The following is a 22602-nucleotide window of genomic DNA, read 5'->3' as shown; positions in this document are numbered from 1 at the left end:
CCCCCCCACAGACTGACTCAGCTATTTAAAAAGCCCAAAGGGAAAATTACATCCCCTTTCTGGGCCTCAGTTTACTCATCGATAAGACAGAGAGGTCAGACAAGACAATCCAGCACCATGTCGAGCTCCAACCCACTATGAAGGTAGGAACTGGAGTCCAAGGCTGGACCTCAGAGAGCTGACTACTTCCTAGATCATGGAGAGCCCAGCACAGGTGAAGTGGGTTGGCCCTTTAGTTCACAACTCACTGCTAATAGGATCAGGAATAGTTTTGTTTATTTTGGTTTTTTTTTTTTTTTTTTGAGACAGAGTCTTGCTCTGTCACCTGGGCTAGAGTGCAGTGGTGTCATTACAGCTCACAGCGACCTCCAGCTCCTGGGCTCCAGTGATCCTCCTGCCTCAGCCTCCCAAGTAGCTGGAAGTACAGGCATGTGCCACCACATCCAGCTAGTTTTTCTATTTTTAGTAGAGACGGGGTCTCGCTCTTGCTCAGGCTGGTCTTGAACTCCTGGCCTCAAGTGATCCTCCTGCCTCGGCCTCCCAGAGTGCTAGGATTACAGGCCTGAGCCACTGTGCCGGGCCCGGAATAGTTTTTCCTGAGGATTTTCAGAACTCTGTTGAGAGCTCTAAATTACCCTTTTGAGTCAGACACATTGTTAACCTACGAAGAACTGCGAGTGAGGCAGTCCCCTACAACTAACACGCCTCCTGAGCTGCTACCCTGACAGAAGGAAGGGGTAGCGGGGTGTGCGGGAAGGGGCCCTTTCCATCACTGAGCGCCAGTGTTGGGCAAGTCCTTTGACACATCCCCTCTAATCCTGCAAAGCAGGCATAGCTGTATTTTCCACGTGGAAGAATGAAGGCTCAGAGAGGTTACATAACTTGCCCAAGATCATTCAGCTGGTAGAGGCTGGAACTAGGATCCGATGGATTCCAAAGTCCACATCTTTCCACCTCGTGGGGGCTCTGCTGCTCACTGTGTCATCAGAGTCACTCTTCTCAACCCCAAGAGGGGAAAAGAAGTCACGGCAAAAGCCAAGAGTCTCCAGGGTAACTCAGGACGGCAGCCGAGAAACAAGTCAGGGGTCTTTAATCTCCTAACTGATCCCCTCGCTTTTTTTACTACCCCTTGACAAAGAAAAGATCAGCTTTGCTTTAAATGATTTTATTAAAAATTGTACCAATCGATGGGGGCAAAGATATGTACACACACATATATGCAGGTGCAGAACATAAACATAAAGCCAAAGACTCTGTACAGGTTAAAAAAAAAAGTGGGTCCCCACTCCTCTCCCCCTCCCAGAGGCAGAGTGCCCAGGTCCCAGGGCAGCCGATCTGGGAATGAACGAAATGCTACATTCTCACTGGGTCTCCCCCGACAGCCCCTGCGGATCCAGGGACAGAGGAGAAGGCTGGGCAATGCTCCCAGAGCAGGGAGAGGCGCTGGCCACCTGCACAGAGACAGAGACATAGTATAGGCCCAGGACCACGTGTGGCTCTGAACACCTTCATCTCAGCGGGGAGGTGGGGAGGCTGGCACATCGGTGGAAGAGCTCAGCTTTATCTGCTGTTCCCTCAAGTCCCCACCAGCCTTAAGACTGCCTAAGGGTGGCAGGTTAACCCCTTCCAGCCAGAGCATCCAGCCAGGATGGCCTGCTTCCAAGAGTCCTCACCCACACACAGAGGGACCTTGCAGCTCTTTGTAGCCTGGCCTAGCACTGACTCACAGAGGCCCTGCAGCCACGGCCACTGAAGTCCTCCCACTTCTGCTACTTTCCCCTCTCCCTGTCCACCCCCCATCACGTCCCCCCAAAAGATGACAAGTGCTCATTGGGGTAGTGTGCTCCTTGCTGAACAAGACAGTCACAGTGGCTCCATAGCATCCTTCCCTGGAGGCTTTGAGCTGATGGTGGCCCTGGCTACACTGTCCCAAACAACCCCCTCCTGGACACATGCAGGTGGGAGCTGCCTATGGATGGGCTGGGCCACCCGGGGCAGTGAGACAGGTCAGCTGGGCCCCCTGGCCCTCGATACAAGCCTGTCACCTAGCTTTGGACACAGACCCACTCTCCTGGGGGCTGAGGAAGGTCACTGGGAGGTGATCTTTTTCCATTTCAGATTGAGCAAGAGAAGGTCCCAGGGGCAGCTCTCCTGTGGCCCAGACTTTGAAACAGGCCAAGGCAGAGGGGCCAGGCTGAGTCCTCCAACCTCACTGGGGGAGTCAGGTGTCTGGCTGGGAGAGTTCCCTCCCCAGATCTGTCTACTAACTTCTAGAAACCCCTACTCTAGGGTTCTGAATTAGAAAGGCTGTTTTGACCCTTCCCTTCCTCCAGGGCATTTCTAGGAGGAGGAGGGAGGTTTCCAGTCTCTGTCCCAACCCCCACCCTCAGCAAGCCACAAAACCCCACATCTTCAGCTGGGTGAGAGGTCAGGACACAGGTCAGACTCTCCCTCCCTCTAAATCTGATTGTCCACCCCTCACCAGAGACAGCCAGCTCCTGGGGGCGGGGGAGGGGAGCCTGAGGGGCCTGGGGGAGGGGCACATCTCCTGAGGCTGGACTTGAGGAATGTTGAGGCCAACTCCCCAGGCAGAGGGGCAAGGGGCCAGCCAGGAAGAACTTCTCTCCTTCTTAGGGCTACTTTGCCTGTTACCTCCTGGGTGTTTGGGGGGAAGGAAGGGGAATGTAGGGGGCTTAAATTTTGTTGTGGCTCACCTAACATTGTGGGTTCCTCGCTTCGCATAAGATGGGGACAGTGCAGTCAGGCCACCTTCCACCTAGCCCCAGGCTTGATGTTCAGGTGGGCTTGTCAGACTCTGGGCTCAGCTCTCGGGACAGGCCACATCCAGCCTGGGCCCGGCAAGGTCTCAAAAGCTGATGGCTTTGCCTCAGCGCCAAGGTCTAGACCATTTTCTCTCTCACTCAGCTTAGGTGGAAAGTCTGCCAAGAGGGGTGAAAAGTGGCTGGTATAAACAAACCTGGTTTTTTGGTGTGTGCCACTCAGGCATACACCAGCAGCCTCCCTGTCACAGCCTTGATTCAGGAGAGGGGAAAACAACAGGTGTCCTATACACATCATAGAATGGTATGCAGACGCAGGGAAGGCTGGATTTCACCACGGTCAGTGTATCCCGGAGCCAGTCCTCATGCCCGGTCCCTGGCTCCTTCTCCTTATAAGCAGGAACCCATCTTCTTAGCAGACAGACCATGGCACACACCCTGAGAATAGAACTCTGGCCAAGAAGAGGTAATATCTCCAGAACATCTGAGCAGAACAAAACAAAGGCTTATGCGCTTAGTTTAAGGTCCTTCCCCTGGAGGCTACTGTAAGCCCAGAGGGCACCTCTGTGCAAATTAGGAAAGGCACCCCTTCCTCTGGGCACAAGCAGCCTGACACAACTTAGTGAGCAGAGCACAGGCTGGATTTCAGCCCCCATTAGCTCCTTCTGCAGATGCCCATGTGCAGTGAACAACCTGCCCAACAGCACATCCAGAAGATCAAGGTCTCCTTCAACAGCACTGAAGACCTCCTCTCTGAAGAACTGGAGGAGCTTGGGCTTGTTCAGATGTGAGAGTCTACTCTGGACTCCTCCAATTTCCTTGGGTGGCCCCAGGGCCTTCTCTGCCCAGAGAAGCCATCTTTTCTTTGGGCCTTGCTTCACCTTTAGCACCAATGTTGTCTTTTCTCACATATGCAAATGTTATAATTTAATTTCTAGGTGTCTGGTTAACAGATTCCTTTTATCTGCTATCAGAACTGCCAGCCCGGCTGCTTTGAGTCTCTCCGTGAGTGCCACGGCAGGGAGAGAAGGGAAGAAGTCAGAGGCAGCTGTGGTCCTGCTGGGTTCCAGAGCAAGCCCTCCTGGCCTAGCCGGAAGCTGAAGGAAGACAGGAATGTGTACCCAGCTTTGATGGTTCTGCACTCTAATCATTATCTTTTACTCTAAAAGTCACTTTTCAGCTGGCAAAGCCACTGTCCTGGCTTCTTCCTGTATCCCACTAGGTGTGAAAAAGGAATGGGGATATGGGGGAGGAGGTATGTTATTTCCAAGGAAACCAAGGGGTCAGGGGTCCCCTAGGGCTGACTCCTATTGGTGGGGCAGCCACATCTCCCAGCCCTGCTGCAAACCTGCCCCTTTATGTCCTACGGTGCTGTTGCTGGGGGTGGAATGCAGTCTGTTGGCTGGGGCTTTTGAAAGAAGAGCTGACAAAGGCACAAGCTGCTGGCTACAGCACCGCACGTTGACTGGCTATTTGGCTCATTCGTGCTTGACACCCAGCCAGTCCCAGACAGCCAGAGGTGGTGGTGGCTCTGCACCTTGGACCAATCCTGGGGCCTCCAAGTGGGACCAAGTCAGAGCTGAGGCCTATCCAGAAGTTTGGTTCATTTTTCGGCATATTTGAGGGGTCCTTGGAGAAACCCAACCCTCCCTGAGGTCTGCTGGAGGTGACAGGGGCTGGGCAAGAATCCCTGAGCCCTTGGGGCAGGACTGGCTGGGCCAAGTGAGAACCCAGACAGACGAGGAGCTGGCTGGCCAGCCTGGTAAAAGCTGCCATCCTCAGCCAGAAAGGCCGTGACCGAGGCCCTGGTGGCTTAAAGCAGTGTGACCGTCAGGATCATCGCCCCAGTGGAAGGTTTGGTGGAACTGGGAGACTAATCCAGTCTATTTCTTAACCAAGTTCCTGTGGAAAAACTATAGTCCACTCCCAGGAGAACACTGTTAACTGGTCATCTTCGACAGCTGGAGACTGAAGAATCTACTTGTCAGAGCCCTTGGGAGTTCCCACCGTCATAGACAAATCAGCCTCTCCTTCAACAGTGTTTGACAAAGGCCCCCATTCCTGGTTGAGGCCCTGAACAGGGAAAGGAAGTCCCACTTGGGTATGTCGTATGTACACAAAAGAAATTTTAAAAATACAAAACAACAACAAAAAACAACTCCACAAGACACAGTGTCAGTCCTGCCCGATGTCCTTCCTGTTCCAGACTGTGTTCCTGGTGCCCCATGCAAAGAGGGCAGCCCAGCCTCACCTGGGGCCTGCCCCGTTCCTGTTCTCTTCTCCGTTCAAAGCAAGGTTGTGTAGGAAGAGGAGGATCTGCCACCACACGCGATTTTGGTTCTGCTGGTGCTGAAAGAAAGAAAAAAACAAAAAACTCCCAAATACATCCTTGGAGGACTCCTTATCATTTCCAATAAAAGTTGTGATCTACAGGCTCTTTAATCCTATCAGTTCGGCAAACTCGGGGGAGAAAGCGGGAGGCAAAAGAGAAGTGGCGTGTGGAGGAGATAGTTGAGTTCTCCCCAAACAATTGCAGTTTTAACATTAAAAAGAAAAGACCAGGCTCTGTGTGCACTATGCACAAGAGGATTAAACTTTTTCCCCTGCTTGCAGGATTTTCCAGAGTTTAGCCAAGTGCTGCTTTTAATCAGATTGGCTCCCGAGCCCCTCAAACCTCAGCTGCATGAACAACAAACTTGCTTCAGAGAGAAAGAGAGAAGTGCCCCCCTCTCTCCCCCCACTGCAAAGTAACAGAGAGAACAAGGGGAAAGGGGGGGGGCCTCCATCTGCAAGTGATTTGACACTGTGAAGGTCAAAGGGTTAATCTTCAATTTAAACCACACTGCTGAGGCAGCAAAAATCTGATTTCATCCAGTGCAAGCACGCACACACACACACACACACACACATGCACACGCACGCACACACGTGTGCCTGCCCGCTCTCCCTTCCCAGCGTCTCCAGCTCTGTGCTGCCCTTTTTATAGCTGCTCTTGACAGTAAGCCATAAATAATCCCTCTTGGAGCGCTTTCCTACTGACTGGAGCCAATTAAACGTTAAGCAAGAACATACTTGAAAACAAAACAAAAACAAAGAATACACACTACGCTCTGGAGGTTATCCCAGGTCCTGCCGGCAGGCTGGGAAGCCAGGGGCAAAGTTCAGGGGTCAGTGGCTCACAGGCTGCTGGCTGGTGCCCTGCCCACACAGGTACCATTTCCCGGGGGCCGGGGGCTAGGGGTGCATGCGAGAGGCAGTCTTTGTTCTCTCTTTGTCTGCCAGGGCAGAAGGGCTGGGCTGGGGCCTCTCCACAGGGCTCTCAGTGGACAGGGGAATAAAAACCCAGTGTGCAGAGAGGAGCCAGCACAAGCCGGACTTGGATTACTTCAGCGGCCCGGCAGCAAGCAAGTTTATGTGAGGTGTCCAGGGGAGCGGGAGCCCTCTCTTAAACTGCCTTTGACCACGGCCCAGCCCCCGCCAGGCAACTACTCCTAGTCACACGGGAAGAGGATAGAGTAAATCAGAGGATAGAGTAAATCGGTGGCACAGCCGGACAGTGAGCCCAGGTTTCCTGACTCCCAGAGCTTTGAAGTTACACCCAGCCTGGCCTCCCTGACCTGTCCCCACAGGGAACCTGCCCTGGGCCACAGAGAAGAGTGGTGTCCACTGAGGCTGACCTCGGGGCCTGACAACCCAGGTGAACAGATTACCCCACATCCACGCCCAGAGCATTCCTCTTTCCCCTGCGGAAGAGACTGGAAAATAACCCAGCAAGCTGGAGGCACAGCTCCTGCTAGGAGGGGAAGGAAAATCGGGCCTGCCACAGAAGAGGCCTGGCAGACACAGGCTGGGGAGACTGATGGCTTCCTCATGTTTTGTAAACAAAGATGAGTAAAAAGAGGAAACACACCCGGCTTAACAAAATCTGGTTAGAGTAAAGCCGCGTGAAAATGGACTCAGCTGCAAACCCGAAGACTTGCAGGCTTGTAGCAGCTGGGCAGAGGACCCCCTCCCTCCCCCTCCCCTCCCCAGCTGCTGCCCAGGACAGGTGCAAAGGTCATATGGCGGAACAGAAGGAGAATCCAGGAAAAGACTGATCCCTGGAGAGGCCAGTCTGCTGGAATCCCAAATCTCCTCAGGTGCTTGTTTGAAAAGGCCAAGTAGCAATAATACCCAAGAGCATAACAATAGCAACAACACGGAGGGAGCTGCCAGGCTCTGTTCCAGGAGCCCCACAACTTTGCTGCTCAGCGTGGTCCACAGGCCAGCAACCTTGGCGTCACCTAAAAGCTTCCTAGAAATGTAGACCCACCGACTCAGAAGATTCCCCAGGTGACCTTAAATTATGCTATAGTATGGGAAGCGCTGCTTTCTATATATTCAACTCCTTTGGTCCTCTCAACAACCCTAAGAAGTAGGTATATATTATCAGGCCCATTAAGATGACATAACTGAAAGTGTTAGATAACGGCCACCACAGAGCTAGTAAATGGCAGGGACTAGAGTGAACGTAGGCAATCTGGCCCTAGAGCAGCATCCCTTCCCATTTTCACTAGGTTCCCAGTGCTACCATGCGCCCCTTTCTTTATACCAAAGTGGACCTTCTAGCCTCTCCTTACTAAATCATCTCCAAACAGCTCAATGGCCAAGGAAGGGAGATTACAATTCTGTGATTTGGGGCCTGGGCCAATCCCATCTCTGTATGCCTCAATTTCCCCCAAACTCCACTAACAGAGGCCACCTGCTGACTGCGTAACTTCCTGGGCCCTCAGGTCTCTAGGGATGAGGCAAGGCAGTACTCTCACCCCCATCATTTGAGGACGCTGGGGGACCCAGAAGCAGCTGTGGGCTGGAGAGTGCTGTCAGAGCGAAGGCCTCGATGCAGGAGGCAGGGCACACGGTCGGCCCTCAGGAAGAACCTGGCCTCCATGCCTCTGCCTGTGACGTCCTTAGGGCTCATGAATCGGCGAGGAAGGCATTATGGGTGGTGGATAGATCCCCATACCAGGGATAAGAGGACCCTGCTTTAGGCTGGGATTTCCCACCAACCTGTTAGTGAGTCCTCACTTGACTTATAAGGAAAATGCAGGTATTGAATTAGATCAGTGGTTTTCACACCCAGTTGTGTCACTAAACCGCTGAGGGGTTAGTGTCCATAGTCTCCGGGCCCCACCCAGACCAACTGAGTCAGAATCTCCATGGAAGGGTCCCAGGAATTTGCATATTGAACAAGCTCTTTGGGTGACATTTTAAAAATCAGAAATCATTTACTGTATATTTTAATCACAAAAGCAATACATGTTAATTGTAGAAAGCTTGGAAAATATAAGAAATTGCAAAGGAGGAGATAAAATCACTCATGATTCTGTAGCCTAGAAGAAATGATTTGGTGCATTCTTCAATCCCTTTCGATCTTGTCCCACAGAGTTACACACCTTACCCCGGCAGCCACGCCAGAGGTAAATCCTGCCCCGGTGGTTCTGCGGCAGCCAGGCCACAGATCGGCTTTGAGAAACCACTGAGGTGCTTTTCCAACCCCGAGGAGCTCGTCATCTATGATTGCCTTCAGGACTACAACGCAGAGCTCCCAAAACTGAATCCTGTCAGCCTGGTGTAGGGGCTGGGAGCCCATCCACAGCCCCACGAACCTCTCTGGGCACAAGCAGCTGCCGCACATACTCCACTTCGCCTTTCCTTGCCACAGGGCAGCCCCCAAAGGCCATTTTCCAAAAGGAAACCAAGCTGCCTTGTACCAAGAGAATCAAAGAATGCCCTGATTAGGAGGAACTACAATAAATAAAATACTTTCTAAAAGTTAAACAAAAGGGCCTGACTAGAAAGGAAAGAAAAAGGACCTGAAGGGAGGCCAGTGGGAGAAACAGTAAGGAGGAAGGAAGTCAGCATTCACCCAACAGGATGAAGTACACAAAGACACCAAAACACCAGACAACATGGGTCCTTCCAGAAGAGGGTGTGGAGGAGCCAGGGAGAAGGAAGGGGGAACCAGGAAAGAGTAGGCTTGGCCTCTGACCCTTAGACACCTGGCATAGCACCCAGCACCCAACCTGAGATCAATAAGGGCAGACCCCGGAGCAAGACCCAGCTCTCCTAGATTTGGCTTGATCTCCCCCCACAGGATGGGGGTTCCTAGAATACAGGCAGGCTGGGCTATGGGGGATAAAAAGCTTACCCTAGGGCCCTCAGATTCATAGAGCCTACAGTGTAGAACCAAGGCATGGAAGGAAAGAATAGAGGTGAATGCCCCAGGGGAAGGAGGCCTAACATGGCGGATCAAAGCGTTCCCTTCAGTTAAGAGAGCACTGGCAGGCATCAGAGACCTGAGGGTCTCCTTTGGCTCAGCCTCACTTCCTTGCTATGGTCAGGGGATGAAAGCAGTCGGTCGGTAAGTGTTTAAGTCCCCACTGTGTGCAAGGCACTGTGCCTGTAAGCGCCGGGGCACACTGTGGGCACTCAACAAGTGCACGCTGGACTGACTACAGAAGAGCCAGCCCTGCAAGATAACCCACTTGTCTGAGGCCAGCACAACTGATGTCTGGTCAGGTCTAAAGATGTACTTTATGTGATAGTATCAGCCTCTCGCCTGAGGAGAGGCCCAACTAGTAAAAGTCTTTCTTTCTTTTTTTTTTTTTTTGAAAGAGCTGGCTGTGGTGTCTGACAAGGTTGGGTTACATAAATCAAACTCCGTTTCATCCCACACGGCCTCTGCCTTGAGCACAAAGCTGGTTCCCTGCCCTCCCTGGATAAGAATCTCCCTCTGCCTCTCTGCTCTGCAGACCCAATTCACACCCTCTGGGGGCTATGTGTGCCACAGTGGGCCAGACGCGCCAGCCAGAGCAGATTCACCCCCGGAGACAGAGGAAGAAGCCAAGCCAAGCAGCGCACGGCTGTAAAAGAACCTAACACACGAAATGCAGATCTACCAGACAGCAATTTACACTATCTCACTCTCAGGACAGGGTGCTTTCCTGTCTTCTCATTTGATCCTCACAAAGATCTGGGCCATAGGAAGGGCAGGCATTATCAATCCCATGTCACGGACAGGGAACCAGGGCTCAGAAAAGTCATCCCGAGTAAGTCAGCTGGGAGGGGGTTATTCCAACCCCCGCCTTTTGACTCCAAAGGCATGTCCTTTCACTAAACTATTGTGGCGTGTCAGCTTTTTATTTTATAATAAAAAAAATTACAGTATTTATTCACATTATGAAAACAGTATTACCTTTTCAAAGCAAATCACCACTGGACTGCTCCCCTAGTATGTTTAAAGACATTGTTTCCAGATCATTAACTATTTAGGAACGATGCTGTGGACCAGAAAAAATAAACCTTTCAGAGGCGGAGCTAACTGAAGATCAAACAGAAATAAAGCTAAAACTGGTCTGAAATTATAACTTCAGACGATGTTCTGAGCCACGCTCAGTTCTTTAAAATGCAGAATTGCATATACTCGACTCTACAGGCTGATCCACACTCATAACGTGCCACTTCCCTGCCTCTTCCCTGTCCCCTGTCACACTCCAAACCTACCCAGGCCAAGGCCGAAGGAAAGAGTCTTGCAGTTTAGAACAGGAATAGAGATAAGAGAGACTTTCGGAAAATTCCACTTGAAAGAAGCTGGGAAGATGTTTTTGTTGAATTCAGCAAGCTTTTATCAAGCACCCAGCTGAGCTGAGAGTTATGAGGGATACAAAGATGATTAAAATATAAACCTCGTACTCGATTATTTTATAATAGAATGGGGAGAAAAGCAAGAACACGGAACTAAGAATTACACGAGGCAGAACCAGGCGGGGCAATAGACAGCAGCTGCATTGTACCTGCTTTCTGGAACGTGTTTGCTGCGCAGTGGGATGAGGCAGTGAGACGATCATGGTTTTATAATCAATCAAATGTGTAAGACTCCCAGCTCAGCCGATTACAGTGTGATTTGGGCATGTTACCTCACCTCTCTGAGCCTCAGTGTCCTACAGAACAGGGCCACGGGGTCTAAAGGTACAAGGTTGCTGTGGGGATTAAATGAGTACACATGCAAAGCACTGACCGGGTGGCGGCACTGAGCAGGTTCGCCCTTCCCGGTGAGGCCAGGGAAACCAGGAGCCACCTCCGCACGCTCTGTATGCAGGGCCTGCCCCAGGAGCACCGTCTCCCGAGCAGACTCGTGAAGTCCTGGGGAGATCCCTGACTTTCTATGCTGAGATTGGCCACAGCTGCCAGAGGCAACTGGGCTCAGGATCCCAGGCCGCCAAGCTGGGGCAACCCCTGGGCCCAGTGGGTCCACCGCCTCACATGCTCACACTGCTTCTGACCCAGATGCCCAAGTAATAAGCAATGTGGCAAAAAAGAAAAAATACCGCTAGCCAAGAGCTTCCTCAGACCAGCCAGCGGTGCTAACAGGACATTGAAGCCACCGCGGCAACACCAATCACTTCTCCAAGGCAGAAAGGGGAGCCTGGAGCTGGCCAGTTCTCAGTCGAAGACATCAGGACTTCCTCTAACACAACTGGAGGGCACTGGGGCTGAGGGCGAGAGTGGAGGGCAGGGTTGTGCAGTGCCACCATGCCCCCAGACCTTTGTCCTGCACCTCCAGAGTCTGGGGGCAGGAACTACTGAGAACTTTACCCAGTTTCCCCAGGGCTCACTCTGTGTTTCAGGTTCCCTCAATCTGAGAACAGTTCCATCAAAGCATTGGGCAACTTCTTGAGGCTCCCTGCTGTGTGCCCTGGTTAAAGCCAGCGGTGGCCACTGAGGAGGAGCGGGCCTGTGGTGGTTATGCAGAAGGAACCCAAAGTCTCTGACTCTCAATTTGGGGCCCTTTGCAGCTGGCTGTTCTTGTCCCATCCTGGGCAGTTTCCCAGACAGGACAAGGCAAACTGGGCAAGGAAGAAGGTTAGAACCCTCCCCTCCACACACGGGCTGGCTGTCCATGTTCTGGACATGAAATATGCCCTCCTGGCTACTGGACATGGATCAAAAAGCAAACCAGACATTTTTCTTTATCCTTCTTTCTTTGTGCTTCCCCCAACTCCCTCCTCCCATCACCCACCCTCTGAAAAAAAAAAAAAACCAAAACCAAGCTCCCATCCCTATGGCCTGCCTTAGTGGGGAGGGAATGAACTGTCTGGAACTACAAGGCCCTTCTCCTGGAAAAGAGAGTAGTCAGGTGCAGAGTGTGTGGGGAACTCGGCCTCTAGTCTGCCACGCTGATGACTCAGAAGCTAAATATAGCGAGCGATATAAACAGAGCCAGCCACAGAGCAAACACAGGGCCCCCAAGCCCCAGTGCTGGCTCTCACGCACACCGCTCTCCGCGGCCCCTCCCCCAGGCTCACTCTTCCCCTGGCACTGGCCTAGGTAGACCTCCCACTCCTGGGACAGAGGCAGGCTCCCCAGAGACCTTTCTCACTCTAGGGCAAATCTCTGGGGCCCTGCCCAGGGCTGCCCCATTTAGAGCCTGAGCAACCTCACTAGCCAGGGTCTGAGTTCCAAGAAACCACTCACCAGCAAGGAGTGCATCCTGAGGGTCAGGAAGCAGTCAGGGGCTCTCTGAACAGGCTGCTGGGTAGGGAAGCTGCTAGTTAATAAACCATGTGAACACCAACTTGGGTACAACTTCCAGAAGAGCTCCCTAAGAACTATAAAGTCAGGTCCAAGTGAAATCCTAAAGTCATCTTTTAACACATTTCCAAAAGTAGTCAACTGTCCCTACCTTAATAGCTATTTGTATTATAATTCCCAAAGGCCTTTCCCATCAACTCTGCAAGGTTAAGTATTGGAAACCAAGGCTTGGAGACATTAAATGATTTGTCCATGGATATAGAGAACCTGTAAGTGGCAGAGGTGGGATTTTAACCCAGATCTGCCTACAAGTCCGGGATCCTTTTTATGATATTACAATGAAGGATGCTTTCAACTGAGTGGCTGAAAGTTTTCTCAGGTTTCAGTTTCCAAAAAGTCTAATTCAGGGAATTTCTAAACCCAACTTTTCTGAATGGAGACACTCTGGTCCAAGTGAAAAGGCTATTGACATCATGAGGAATTCCAATACTCCTGTAGCTTTACTCACTCAACGGTCTACAGTAGCTACCTTTTTTGAGGATCCTTGGTTTCTTAACATTGCCCAGAAATACCCCAACAAATGTCATGATGGGCCATTGGGACAGGAGACTTTCCCAAGGGGAGGGGACACCAGTTTCTGCCCCTCCTTAGGCCCATGCTGAAGGAGACCATGGCACAGGCAAAGGAAAGAAGCTGGGACTCAGACCTTCTGGCCAGGGCAGCCTGTGAGCTCAGTGAGGAAGCGAATCTGCCCCTCACTCTTCTCTGCAGAGGCTGATGGACATGGAAACACCATGGCACTACCTTCATAGAACCCAAGTCAAAGTAAGCCACAGTCAGCAGACCATCGGGGTCTTTGCTACAGTTTGTCAGCTCAAGAAGGAGCAAAGAGGGGAACTTCACTCCTGAACCAGCCAAAGGACAGTGGGATGTGTGGCGAGGTTCAGATAGGCTTTTACCTCCACTTACTCTGCCTCTGACTCTCTTGCTGCTCTGCAGACCCAAAGAGCCGACAGTGAGCACTCTGACCTTCTGGTGGATCTGGAGGAGCCACCCGTAATTGATCACTGGGGTAACCAGGCTAGTTCTCCACCTAACAACACTCCCTGGAAATATACTGAAAGAGCACAAGGCCTGCATACACTGACACCCAGGGGAACTTGGAACCTATTGCACCTTGGGTCATCTTGATAAGCTCAATTTGCCGCAATGTCATCTTTTCCCATCATTGCACCCCCTCCCTCTGCTCCACACCTCCAAGGGAGAAGGTTCCTCCAATGCAGAGAGATGAACAACTGAGGTCTGTAATTGGGCCAAAATGAGGGAGCCCACACTCCCTACAGGACTATGCACCAATGGCCACCGTCTGCCCCAGGACACTGTCCTAGATCCGGGGGAAAGGAGGTGGTCAGGCTTACTCAAGCTCCTTCCTGGGTTGCCTCTCTCAGCTCTCTAAACTCAACCTACAATGGTGGGGAATGACTATCATTCTCTGAGGAGACAAGAATAAGGCCAAGGTTTACAACTGACCAGAGCCTGGATGCTGATTTATCTGGACAGGGCAGGTGGAGGGAAGTTGGGGGAGGCAGCTCTGTCAGGGATCAGCCTGATAGGTGGACTGGGAAATGAACTGTGAACAAGAACAAATGTGTGGGACAATCAGGATTATAAACACACAGAAGGAAACAAGCATTCAAGAATATCTACTATGGGCCAGGCGCGGTGGCTCACGCCTGTAATCCTAGCACTCTGGGAGGCCGAGGTGGGCGGATCGTTTGAGCTCAGGAGTTCGAGACCAGCCTGAGCAAGAGCGAGACCCCACTTCTACTAAAAATAGAAAGAAATTATATGGACAGCTAAAAATATATATAGAAAAAATTAGCCGGGCATGGTGGCGCATGCCTGTAGTCCCAGCTACTCGGGAGGCTGAGACAGGAGGATCGCTTGAGCTCAGGAGTTTGAGGTTGCTGTGAGCTAGGCTGACGCCACGGCACTCACTCTAGCCTGGGCAACAGGGTGAGACTCTGTCTCAAAAAAAAAAAAAAAAAAAAAAAGAATATCTACTATGGGCCAAGAATATCTACTATAGGCTCATGCCTATAATCCAGCACTCTGGAAGACTGAGGTGAGAAGATCGCTTGAGGCCAGGAGTTCGAGACCAGCCTGAGCAAGAGCCAGACCCTGTCTCTACTAAAAATAGAAAAAAAATAAAAGTATCTACTATATGCCCTCAATATGTATTTTTTCACTTATTCATCACAATAAAATTCTGTGGTATGAACTCTAATTTGCAGAAGAGGAAACAGGCTCAGCAAGGTCAAGTGACTTCCCGGCGGCTAACAGGTGGCAGAGCTGGTATTCAAACTTGGCCTTCTGACTCTGTACCCGAATCCTAGAGACTTAATCCTAGATAACTTCCTTCCCAGTGCCTCAGTTTCTGTGTCTACAAAAATGAGAGAAGAGAACAGGGAAAGAAAATAAAGGATAAGAATGGAGGCATGGCAACAGTACTTTCTAGAAATGAAATATTAGACTATAGTTTATATAAGAATTAAGTTCAGAAAATGACTCACTTCTTAAAACCAGCTGCCAAAACGTCCCAGGAGGGGTAATCCTCCACCTGCCTAAAGCTATCAGCCTAGCCCTTCCCATAGAATGAGTTCCTAGTGAAGGTCTGTGAGCAGGGCCAGTGAGGAGGGGATTAAAAGCAAGAGGACTCCAGGGAGAAATGATGCCAACCAGCAAAAAGCAGGGCCAGACCTTAGGATAAGGGCCTCCTTCCCCTCCTGTTCAGGCCTGAGGCAGGAAGAAGGCCCCTAGGAATGTGTCACGGTCCTGTGCCAGGGCGAAGCTGGGCAAGGGAGGCCTCCCAGCCTGCTCCCAAGCCTACAGGGGCTCACAGATGGATGGGGGAATATTCTGGGAAACAACTGCTGAAGGAGATCAGATTATTGTAAATGAAGCAAGCTGCCTTCCAGATAGTCTTCTAGATGAGTCCAGGAGACCCACAGCCACTGTGTCCTCCCATCCTCTCCAGCCCCAGGACCGGAAACTGTGAGCTGCATTCAGTGCTAGGCCTGTACAACCAGGGGAGGAAGGAGGCCAAGAGACTGAAAACCAGAATCTGAGTCCATGCATGGACTGAAGGGGAAACACTAAGCCAAGTCTCCACCAAACGATCAAAGGAGGGAATAGGGACTAGAGCTTGGGCCTATTATCTAGGCACAGGGCCACCCTCCTCTCCTGACCATTAAGGGACTGGAAGAGCCAAGTCCAGGTCTAGTCCCAAATTTCCCTCAGAACTCCTTGGCAGGAGCACTAACCATATCTAACCTGATGGCCTGTTCTCAGGAAACCCAAGGTCAATTCCTCTTCCCCTGGCACTGGTAATGGTTTGGCCCTTAAGTCAAACGTACTACAACCAATAACTCTCCTCTGGTCACCTGAAGTTACCCATCTAACCTCATGGTCTGCCCAGTCGTGGTTATTATTCTCTTGATTTCCTGAAAGACAGACAAACAGAGACACACATGTGCATACACGCACATGTACACACAGCCAGCTGGGCCAGGGACACAGTCCCAGAGGTAGGGAATGTGTTCCCTTCTAGGTGGCATGCCTTTGGCTTCAGCTGTGGCTGTACTAGCACGGATCCAGCCTCAGGCTCCTCTCCCTGTCTTGGAAGCCGTCCAGAAAGCCAGCCTAGAGAGGAAGGGTTAAGTGCCTGGGGGCCCAGCCCAGACAGATGCTGCCGGAGCAGGGCAGCCTCCAGTCAGTGGCACGGAGGGCTCCTCCAGCACGAGCCTGCCAGCCGCCTCCTTTGTTGATGGACTCTGCCACATGCTCCACTGACACGCGATGCTCCGCCCTGGCGGGGCTGGTGCCAGGCTGCCGGCCAAGCACCCGGCCGAGCGCCCGGCTGGCCGCCAGTCTGGGGAGACGCTCCGAGGTACACTCTCCACAGTCCCAGGCCTTGGTTCCCAGACAGACAGTGAGGAGCGGCCTCCCCAGCTGGAAAGTGTCAGGTTTCAACCGGTTCTACCACTTTCCCCCACTCAGGCCCCATCCCTTGGCCTGGTTACCGGGTTCCCACTGTACCTCAGCCAGGCACCCCCCCAACTGTCCAGACTCACTGCAGGACCCTGAAAATCTTGCCCTTAGTTCTATAAGGGACAATCTCCTGATCTTGGCCTCAGGAAGGGACAGTCTGTCAAGCAAGGCTGCAGAAAGCCATTCCATTCGCAGGGAGCGACTGTAGCATCTCCCGACACCACTCTTATGGAGCATGAGCTGGGAGTGGGCAGATAACCAAAGTGGAGCTCAGAGATGAGAGCAAGATGCTCATCCAGTTGGGCCCATCCACTCCATGGGAATTGCAATAGCCAAGGCCAAAACTCTGGGACTACATCCTTGAGGCCTGGCAGAGATAGAGTTGCTGAAAAGATGAGAGCAGCAGGCCTCGGCCCCCAGCCCCAGCAGACACAGCCGCCCCCCCCCCCAAGCCCCCATGCCTACTTGCTGCACATGAAGCCGGTGGAACTGGTCTGCAATGCGCTGAAGCTTTCGGGCAATCTGTACCTCTGTTCGATGTTGCCACTGCCCTTCAGCAGGCTGTTCCCCAAGGGGCAAGCCCGCAGGGAAACTGGTAGGGAGAGGAAGCCGGTAGCCAGCATTGCCTGCAAAGACAGAGGATGCACATCTCAGCATTTTCCACAACTGCTCCAACCTCCCATGCCTGCCCCACCTGGCCAAGACCTGGGGCCAAGGGTAAACCCTGGTATGAGAAGGGAGAGGAGCCAGCCTGCCTTTATCAGGGCACTTGGCCAAGCGTGGACAGCCTGCCTTGCCTGCTGCCCAAGTGTGGAAAGTTGATGCTGGGAGGACAGAAGGGAATGATCCCAGCCATCCCTTTGGTTCTCTGCTCGCTGTCAGTGCCGTGGCAAAGGGCAGGGTGGTAATGTGTTGTGGGTGAACAAGCCAACCTTCTGTTCTTATTTACCAAGCTACACTTGACCACAATTGATTATTCATGTAGAGCAGGTTGAAGCCCTTCTCTGGAAAAGCACTGGAGGCAGCTCTCCAGAGTTTCTGGGTTGAGCAAACAAGGGACAGAGAAAAAGAAAACCAAAAAGTGTCTTCATTTTCTTAGTGCACTAGAAGAAGGCTGGTCTCAGCTCCTGAAGCTCTGGGCAGCAGCACAAAAACAAGGGAGAGAAAACTCCTGAGACCCACAGAACTGCCAAGTTCCTCTCCAGAGACAGCCCCCGGCCAGACCTCTAGATCAGAGTGTCACACTTCCCGAGTGCTGGCATTAGAGCCACCGCTAGGGGCACCAGCCCGCCTGCCTGCTGGCCCTATCCAACTTCTCAGACTCCCGCCAAAACTGCTTTGCCACAATTGCCCCACGGGGCAGTTCCCTCTGGGAATAACTGCAGCATCTCGTCAATCTGCTCTGTCAGACATAGCAAGGCCTGACACCTTTGGCCTCCCCCATAAGCTATTGTGCTAAAAGAAGAAAACAGCCTGTCTAACCCTGCCCATTTGCCAGAGGAGGGCATATTTCTCATAAAACAAACCACTAAACTCTACAAATGAAGGGGTCTTGTCTGATTTAGCCTTGGAAACATCCCCTTTGCTGGCACTGAGCCCAGGCAGGCCCAACCTCTTTCTCCAGTTCCCCTTCCAAGTACAGAAAGTCCCAAGTGACAAGTGGGGGCCACCTTCTGCCTTAGGAACCTTCCCTCCCAGAACAGGCTGGGTTTTCCCCTTCCATGTCAATAGCGAGTCACAGAGCCCTCAGCCTTCTCCAGGACAACGTGAGCTACCTTATGGAAGGCAAATCATTAGCAGGACATAAAAGGCTGGACCACTCAAGGAGCACAGGATGTAAAAGGAGATCCCATGGGACCAAGGATTCCTCCAGGAAGGGACAAAAGGGCAGAAAGAAGTGCAAGGCAGTTTGCCCCTTGGGGGGCCAAGGAGCACAGGTGAGCCGCAGTAATAAGCAGAGAAGCAGGAGGTTGAGAGCGGAGGAGCCAACAGCCCCTGCTGCTCAGTTTGGGGGAGGAAATAGCAAAGGGCAGGTTTGGGGAGGGAAAGTCCCCTCTTTTCCCCCAATCTCTGTGGGAAGAGTCTTGAGGCTAAAAGCACTCACCATAAAAGAGTCTCTGGGGTTCCTCGGTCACCCCACAAGGCAGCATGACACCCTGGCTCGGGGAGGCTGGGCTGAGGGTCTGGGTGGCCTTGTCTTCCTGGCTGGTGGGGCGAAGCCCAGGGCCACAGCAGTGGGTGAGAGGGAAGAGCTGAAGCCGGCTGAGGGGGCAGTCCAGCTGGCTCTGGGCAAACAGGTCAGCAGAGAGCACGCTCCCAGGCTGGGTCCCCGACTCCCCATCCTCTGGTTGGAACACATCATCCTCCAGCTCCTCCACACACTGGGATGGCTCCATCTCCCCTGTTAGGGAAAATGCAGGCATATAGGATGCTGCCCCGCCCCCCTTCCCCCCCTTCCCGCTCCCCCTTCTTATTTGAGAGAGCAGGGCCTGTACATATGACATACAACCCCGGTAATAAAGCACAGCCAAGGGTGACACCCCCTCCCCAAATGTGGACTGCCTCAATGCTGAGGGACAATTTACACCTCTTCCTTGGGGCTACCCAGCACCACCCTTTACACCTCCTCCCCTTTCTAAACTAGGCTGGTCATGAAGTTTGACTCTGAAGGTTGTGAGCAACAGCAGGGACCGGATCAGCTGCTACAAGCATGCAGGGTACTTGGGAAGCGTAAACCAGACTAGCCTCTGTAAGTGGCTTTGGGAGGGCAGAAGGGGGCCGTGGCTAGCTATACACACAGTGCTCACAAGACATACACACACAAACACCACCCTAAGGCGAAATCTCCAAGCTCTCATTTCAGTCTGAGCTGAGCTCCAGACTCAGTAGCAAAAACAAAAGCCAGCAATCCTAGGGCAGCCAGGTTCCCTCCAAACCTGCTAAGCCCCGCCCTGCTGCCCATTTACTCTAGTCTCCACCCCCTGCTTGCACAACACAACAAACAGGCTCTGCAATGTGGTAAGAGTATGTCCTGGGAGAGGAGATAAAGACCCAAGTTAGCCATTGCAGCTGCCCTCTCAGCTTGCCTCGAGCAGAGTAGAGCTGTCTGCCCACTACAGGTTGGCCTAGAGGGTAGGTCCAGCCTCCAGCAAAGGTCCAGCCTCCCCCAGCGCAGTCTACTCACTAGTCTCCAGGACTTCAAATCCTCATCCCCACAGTCTACCATTCCTGTCAGAGCTTAACCTGAGATTGGTGGAATCTGTCTCACAGAAGGAAGTAAAATTCAGCCTTCTCTCTATGACCTCACTCACTGCCTATACTATTCAGGTTGTTGATGTGAGTTTCTTGGTGACAAAGAAGTTCCTCTTTGCTCTACCTGATGGCTCTTGGAAGTCTGAGCTTGGAGCCACTCAGCATCTTGAGCTTCCAACCCAGCCCCCAACACATACACACATACCATGAACCCCTTAGGGCCCCCAGAGCAGCCAGAAGCAGCAACCACTTGAATGGTTAAGGATACAGAGAGACAACGTTCATCTTTGTCAGACTCAATTAGAGATCTCCAGGAGTTCTGTCCCACAGTCTCTTGCCTTTGAAGAACAAGCCAAATGGTCTGTGGGTTGGGAAGTACTTAAAGGAATCCGAGTAAAACTCAGAAATCCTGCCTTTCCCATATGCAAGCTCTGAGGTGTCTGCTTTAATTCTCCCTCCACCCACCCAGTCCCCAAGCTATCTATAGTATTGTCTCTGCCCTCTTCCCTGGAGAGTGAGGAGATGCCTGCTAGGATGGCAAAGCAAACACATGGTGTTATTTGGATAGTGTTTCCAAAGGGGCGGGTGGTGGTGGGGGGGGCGGCTGTATTCCAGCTTATCAGTAACAGGAAACAGTTTCCTGATGAAAGGACCAAGTGCTGTCCTGCCAGTCACCTGGCAGGGGCTCCCCTCCTGCCTTCCAACCTCCTCTCTGCAGGCTGGCAATCCCAACCTAAGAAGGGGCCCTCCAAGCCAATCACAAGCAGGAGTCATTGTCTTGGTTTTTCCTTTGAAGCCTATCACCTCCCCCTCCTCCTCCCAGCAAAGCCCCAAAGTTCAACCCTTGCCTGGACTGGGCAGTGGGGGAGGTGCAGCCAGAGGGTGTGGCTCTGTGAGCCCTGGGGAGCCCTCCCACTCTCCACAGGAACTACAGGTGGCTTTCCTGTGGGTGGGAGCCCCTGAAGGGGTGCTGGGCAAGGCCAAGTGTCAGCTGGGAAAGGGTGAAGAGATCCTCTCCTCCCTCACCCCTGAGCTGAAGTGGTGATGTCCAGACTGGTAGGAGGGGGACACTTCTCGAGAACGCTGCCAAGGAATGCTTTATTCCTAGCAAGGGGAACTAAAACCTGCTGAAGCCATCCCAGCCCTTAAGGGCTCAAAGAGGGATGCTGAACTTAGACTCTTCCTCCTTTCTGAAGGCAGCAGCCAGACACCCTGAGCCTCAACAGTGGCTAAAACCTAGAAACACACACACACACACACACCCCGCCCCCCAGACCTGGGTGACTCCAGGAGAGAGTCTCGGCCTCCGAGTCGTGATGCCAGGGCTCCGCGCCAAGGTCCAGCGTGATGAGCGCTCTGGGGCTTGGCGCCCAGACTCGATTGGGAAGGAGGGAAAAAGCCCAGCTGTTAAGGAGAGGAGCCTTCAGACTCCGCCGGGAGGCAGGACGCCCCACAACTCCCGGACCTACCCCAAAATCAGACCCAGAGGCCGGCGGTGCTCGGGCGCCCCGATCGGCTCAGCATTGCACCCCGGGTCCCCTGCCCACATGGACCCAACTTCTTCGAGTCCCAAAGGCTACACTCAAGTTCCCTCTTGGAACAGCGCGCCCAGGGGCTCCGCACCCCGTTCCCTCACCCCAGCACCCCAGTTCTGCATGGTCACCCCAGACGTCCGCAGCCCAAACCCTTCCCGGGCCCCCACGCGCGGCGCGACTCTGCTCCCCACTTCCCCGAGGAGGTGCGATCCAACTCCGCCCGGCCCCCGGCCGCCGCCCGGGCGCTCACCGGGCTGCGGCGGGCGGCGGGCCGCGGGCGGCGCGGGCAGGGGCGGCGGCGGCAGCGGGCACGGGCCGGCGCGGGAGGAGGCCACTCCGCACGGAGCGGTATTGTTTCCAAAATACGCCCGCTCGGGGCATCCCGCAAACAGCTGATGAGGCCCCGCCTCCCGGTGCGTCACGCCGATGACTGGCCAATGGCGAGTGGAGCCCCAGGTCCCGGGCTGGGCGGCTGCCAGGGACGGTCACGAATGTGCGAACCTTCCCTTGGAAACATTACAAGGGGCCGAGCAAAATTCCGACCCCTGCCAGAGAGCGCTATTGGAGCGCCGGCGCCCGCGCGGATTCTGTTCCTGACGCAGGCTCTGGAAGCGCCAGAGAGTCCCTGAGTCTGAGTCGTGTCAATTAGGTGAGGGAGAGGGGGCGCCAGAGTGACTTTTGTCTTCTTTTCCTCGGCAATGGGCAGAATAATTGCTGCGCATTCAGAAAGGAAGGGGAGGAGGAGGCGGGGAGCTTTTTAGACGGGGCCAGAGCGTCTAGTGGGTGCAAGGTGCGGATCCCAGTGGATCCCAGCCTAGTGGCAAAGCTCCTCCCGCCTGTCGGGCGGGTCAGAGGAAAAGTCCAGCCCCAAAGCTGTAGGAAGCAGGAGAACACGTGTGCTGGCACTATTACTGAGTGACATTCGAGTCAAACGCATCCAAAGGGGCCCTCACATCCTCTTCTTGACTGAATGTGGACACTGGCAAAATTAGCATCTGGCCGAGGAGAGGAGAGCTCAAGAATGCAGGGCGCTGCTTGGACAGTTGCCTCACATCCCGTTTATGGCAGCAGCTAGAAACTGCTGGGGCTGCCAGGACAGGAACACCACGTACTGCAGATCGCCCAAGGGAGTATATGGGCTACTTCCAAACAGTTTGGGGGTACCTACTTTGTGTCAGGTATTGGGCTACGTGTCAAAAACAACCCAGTGCCTGCCCTCAGGGAGCTTACAATCTACTATGAGAGGTAGTCCTGGAACTAATGAAAGTGTCGGGAATGATGACTGCTGAGGGATGCAGAAAAATTCCCAACGCAAAGACTGGCGAAGGCTTCAGGGAGACGGCTTTTGAGTTGAATGGGAAAATTTTTCATTAAGGAAAATCAGGTAGAGCAGCCCAGGCCTAGGGGCAGCA

General features: G+C 53.0%; 1 protein-coding gene across 5 annotated transcripts; it reads right to left on the bottom strand.

Moving 5' to 3' along the window:
* Positions 1–1180: 1180 nt before the first annotated feature.
* On the bottom strand, positions 1181–21497 carry BMF (Bcl2 modifying factor). 5 transcript variants are annotated; one of them, XM_069461671.1, is made up of 5 exons: positions 21441–21461; positions 20932–21030; positions 18508–18804; positions 16869–17029; positions 4961–5129 (listed from the first exon to the last, which is right to left on the bottom strand). In XM_069461671.1, the coding sequence occupies exons 3-5, from the start codon at positions 18797–18799 to the stop codon at positions 5028–5030; spliced, it is 555 nt and encodes a 184-aa protein (XP_069317772.1). In that variant the 5' UTR covers positions 18800–18804; positions 20932–21030; positions 21441–21461; the 3' UTR covers positions 4961–5027. The 5 variants fall into 5 exon arrangements, with proteins under 5 accessions (XP_069317760.1, XP_069317772.1, XP_069317754.1 ...); XM_069461653.1 differs by lacking the exon at positions 20932–21030 and having other exon boundaries at positions 21441–21497; XM_069461651.1 differs by lacking the exons at positions 20932–21030; positions 21441–21461 and having other exon boundaries at positions 18508–18826.
* Positions 21498–22602: the final 1105 nt, after the last annotated feature.

Source organism: Eulemur rufifrons, chromosome 2 (assembly GCF_041146395.1).
Source record: "Eulemur rufifrons isolate Redbay chromosome 2, OSU_ERuf_1, whole genome shotgun sequence".
Classification (NCBI taxonomy): Eukaryota; Metazoa; Chordata; class Mammalia; order Primates; family Lemuridae; genus Eulemur; species Eulemur rufifrons.
The sequence above is the reverse complement of the archived record's forward strand: the minus strand, read 5'-3'. Positions and strand labels throughout refer to the sequence as shown.

Coding starts and splice junctions, on each gene's coding strand:
- BMF (XM_069461651.1), bottom strand. CDS start 18,826: ATGCCTGCATTTTCCCTAACAGGGGAGATGGAGCCATCCCAGTGTGTG. Junction 17,030..18,507: donor ACCCCAGAGACTCTTTTATG/GTGAGTGCTTTT, acceptor CTGTCTTTGCAG/GCAATGCTGGCTACCGGCTT. Junction 5,130..16,868: donor ACCGGCTTCATGTGCAGCAA/GTAGGCATGGGG, acceptor TCTTTCTTTCAG/CACCAGCAGAACCAAAATCG.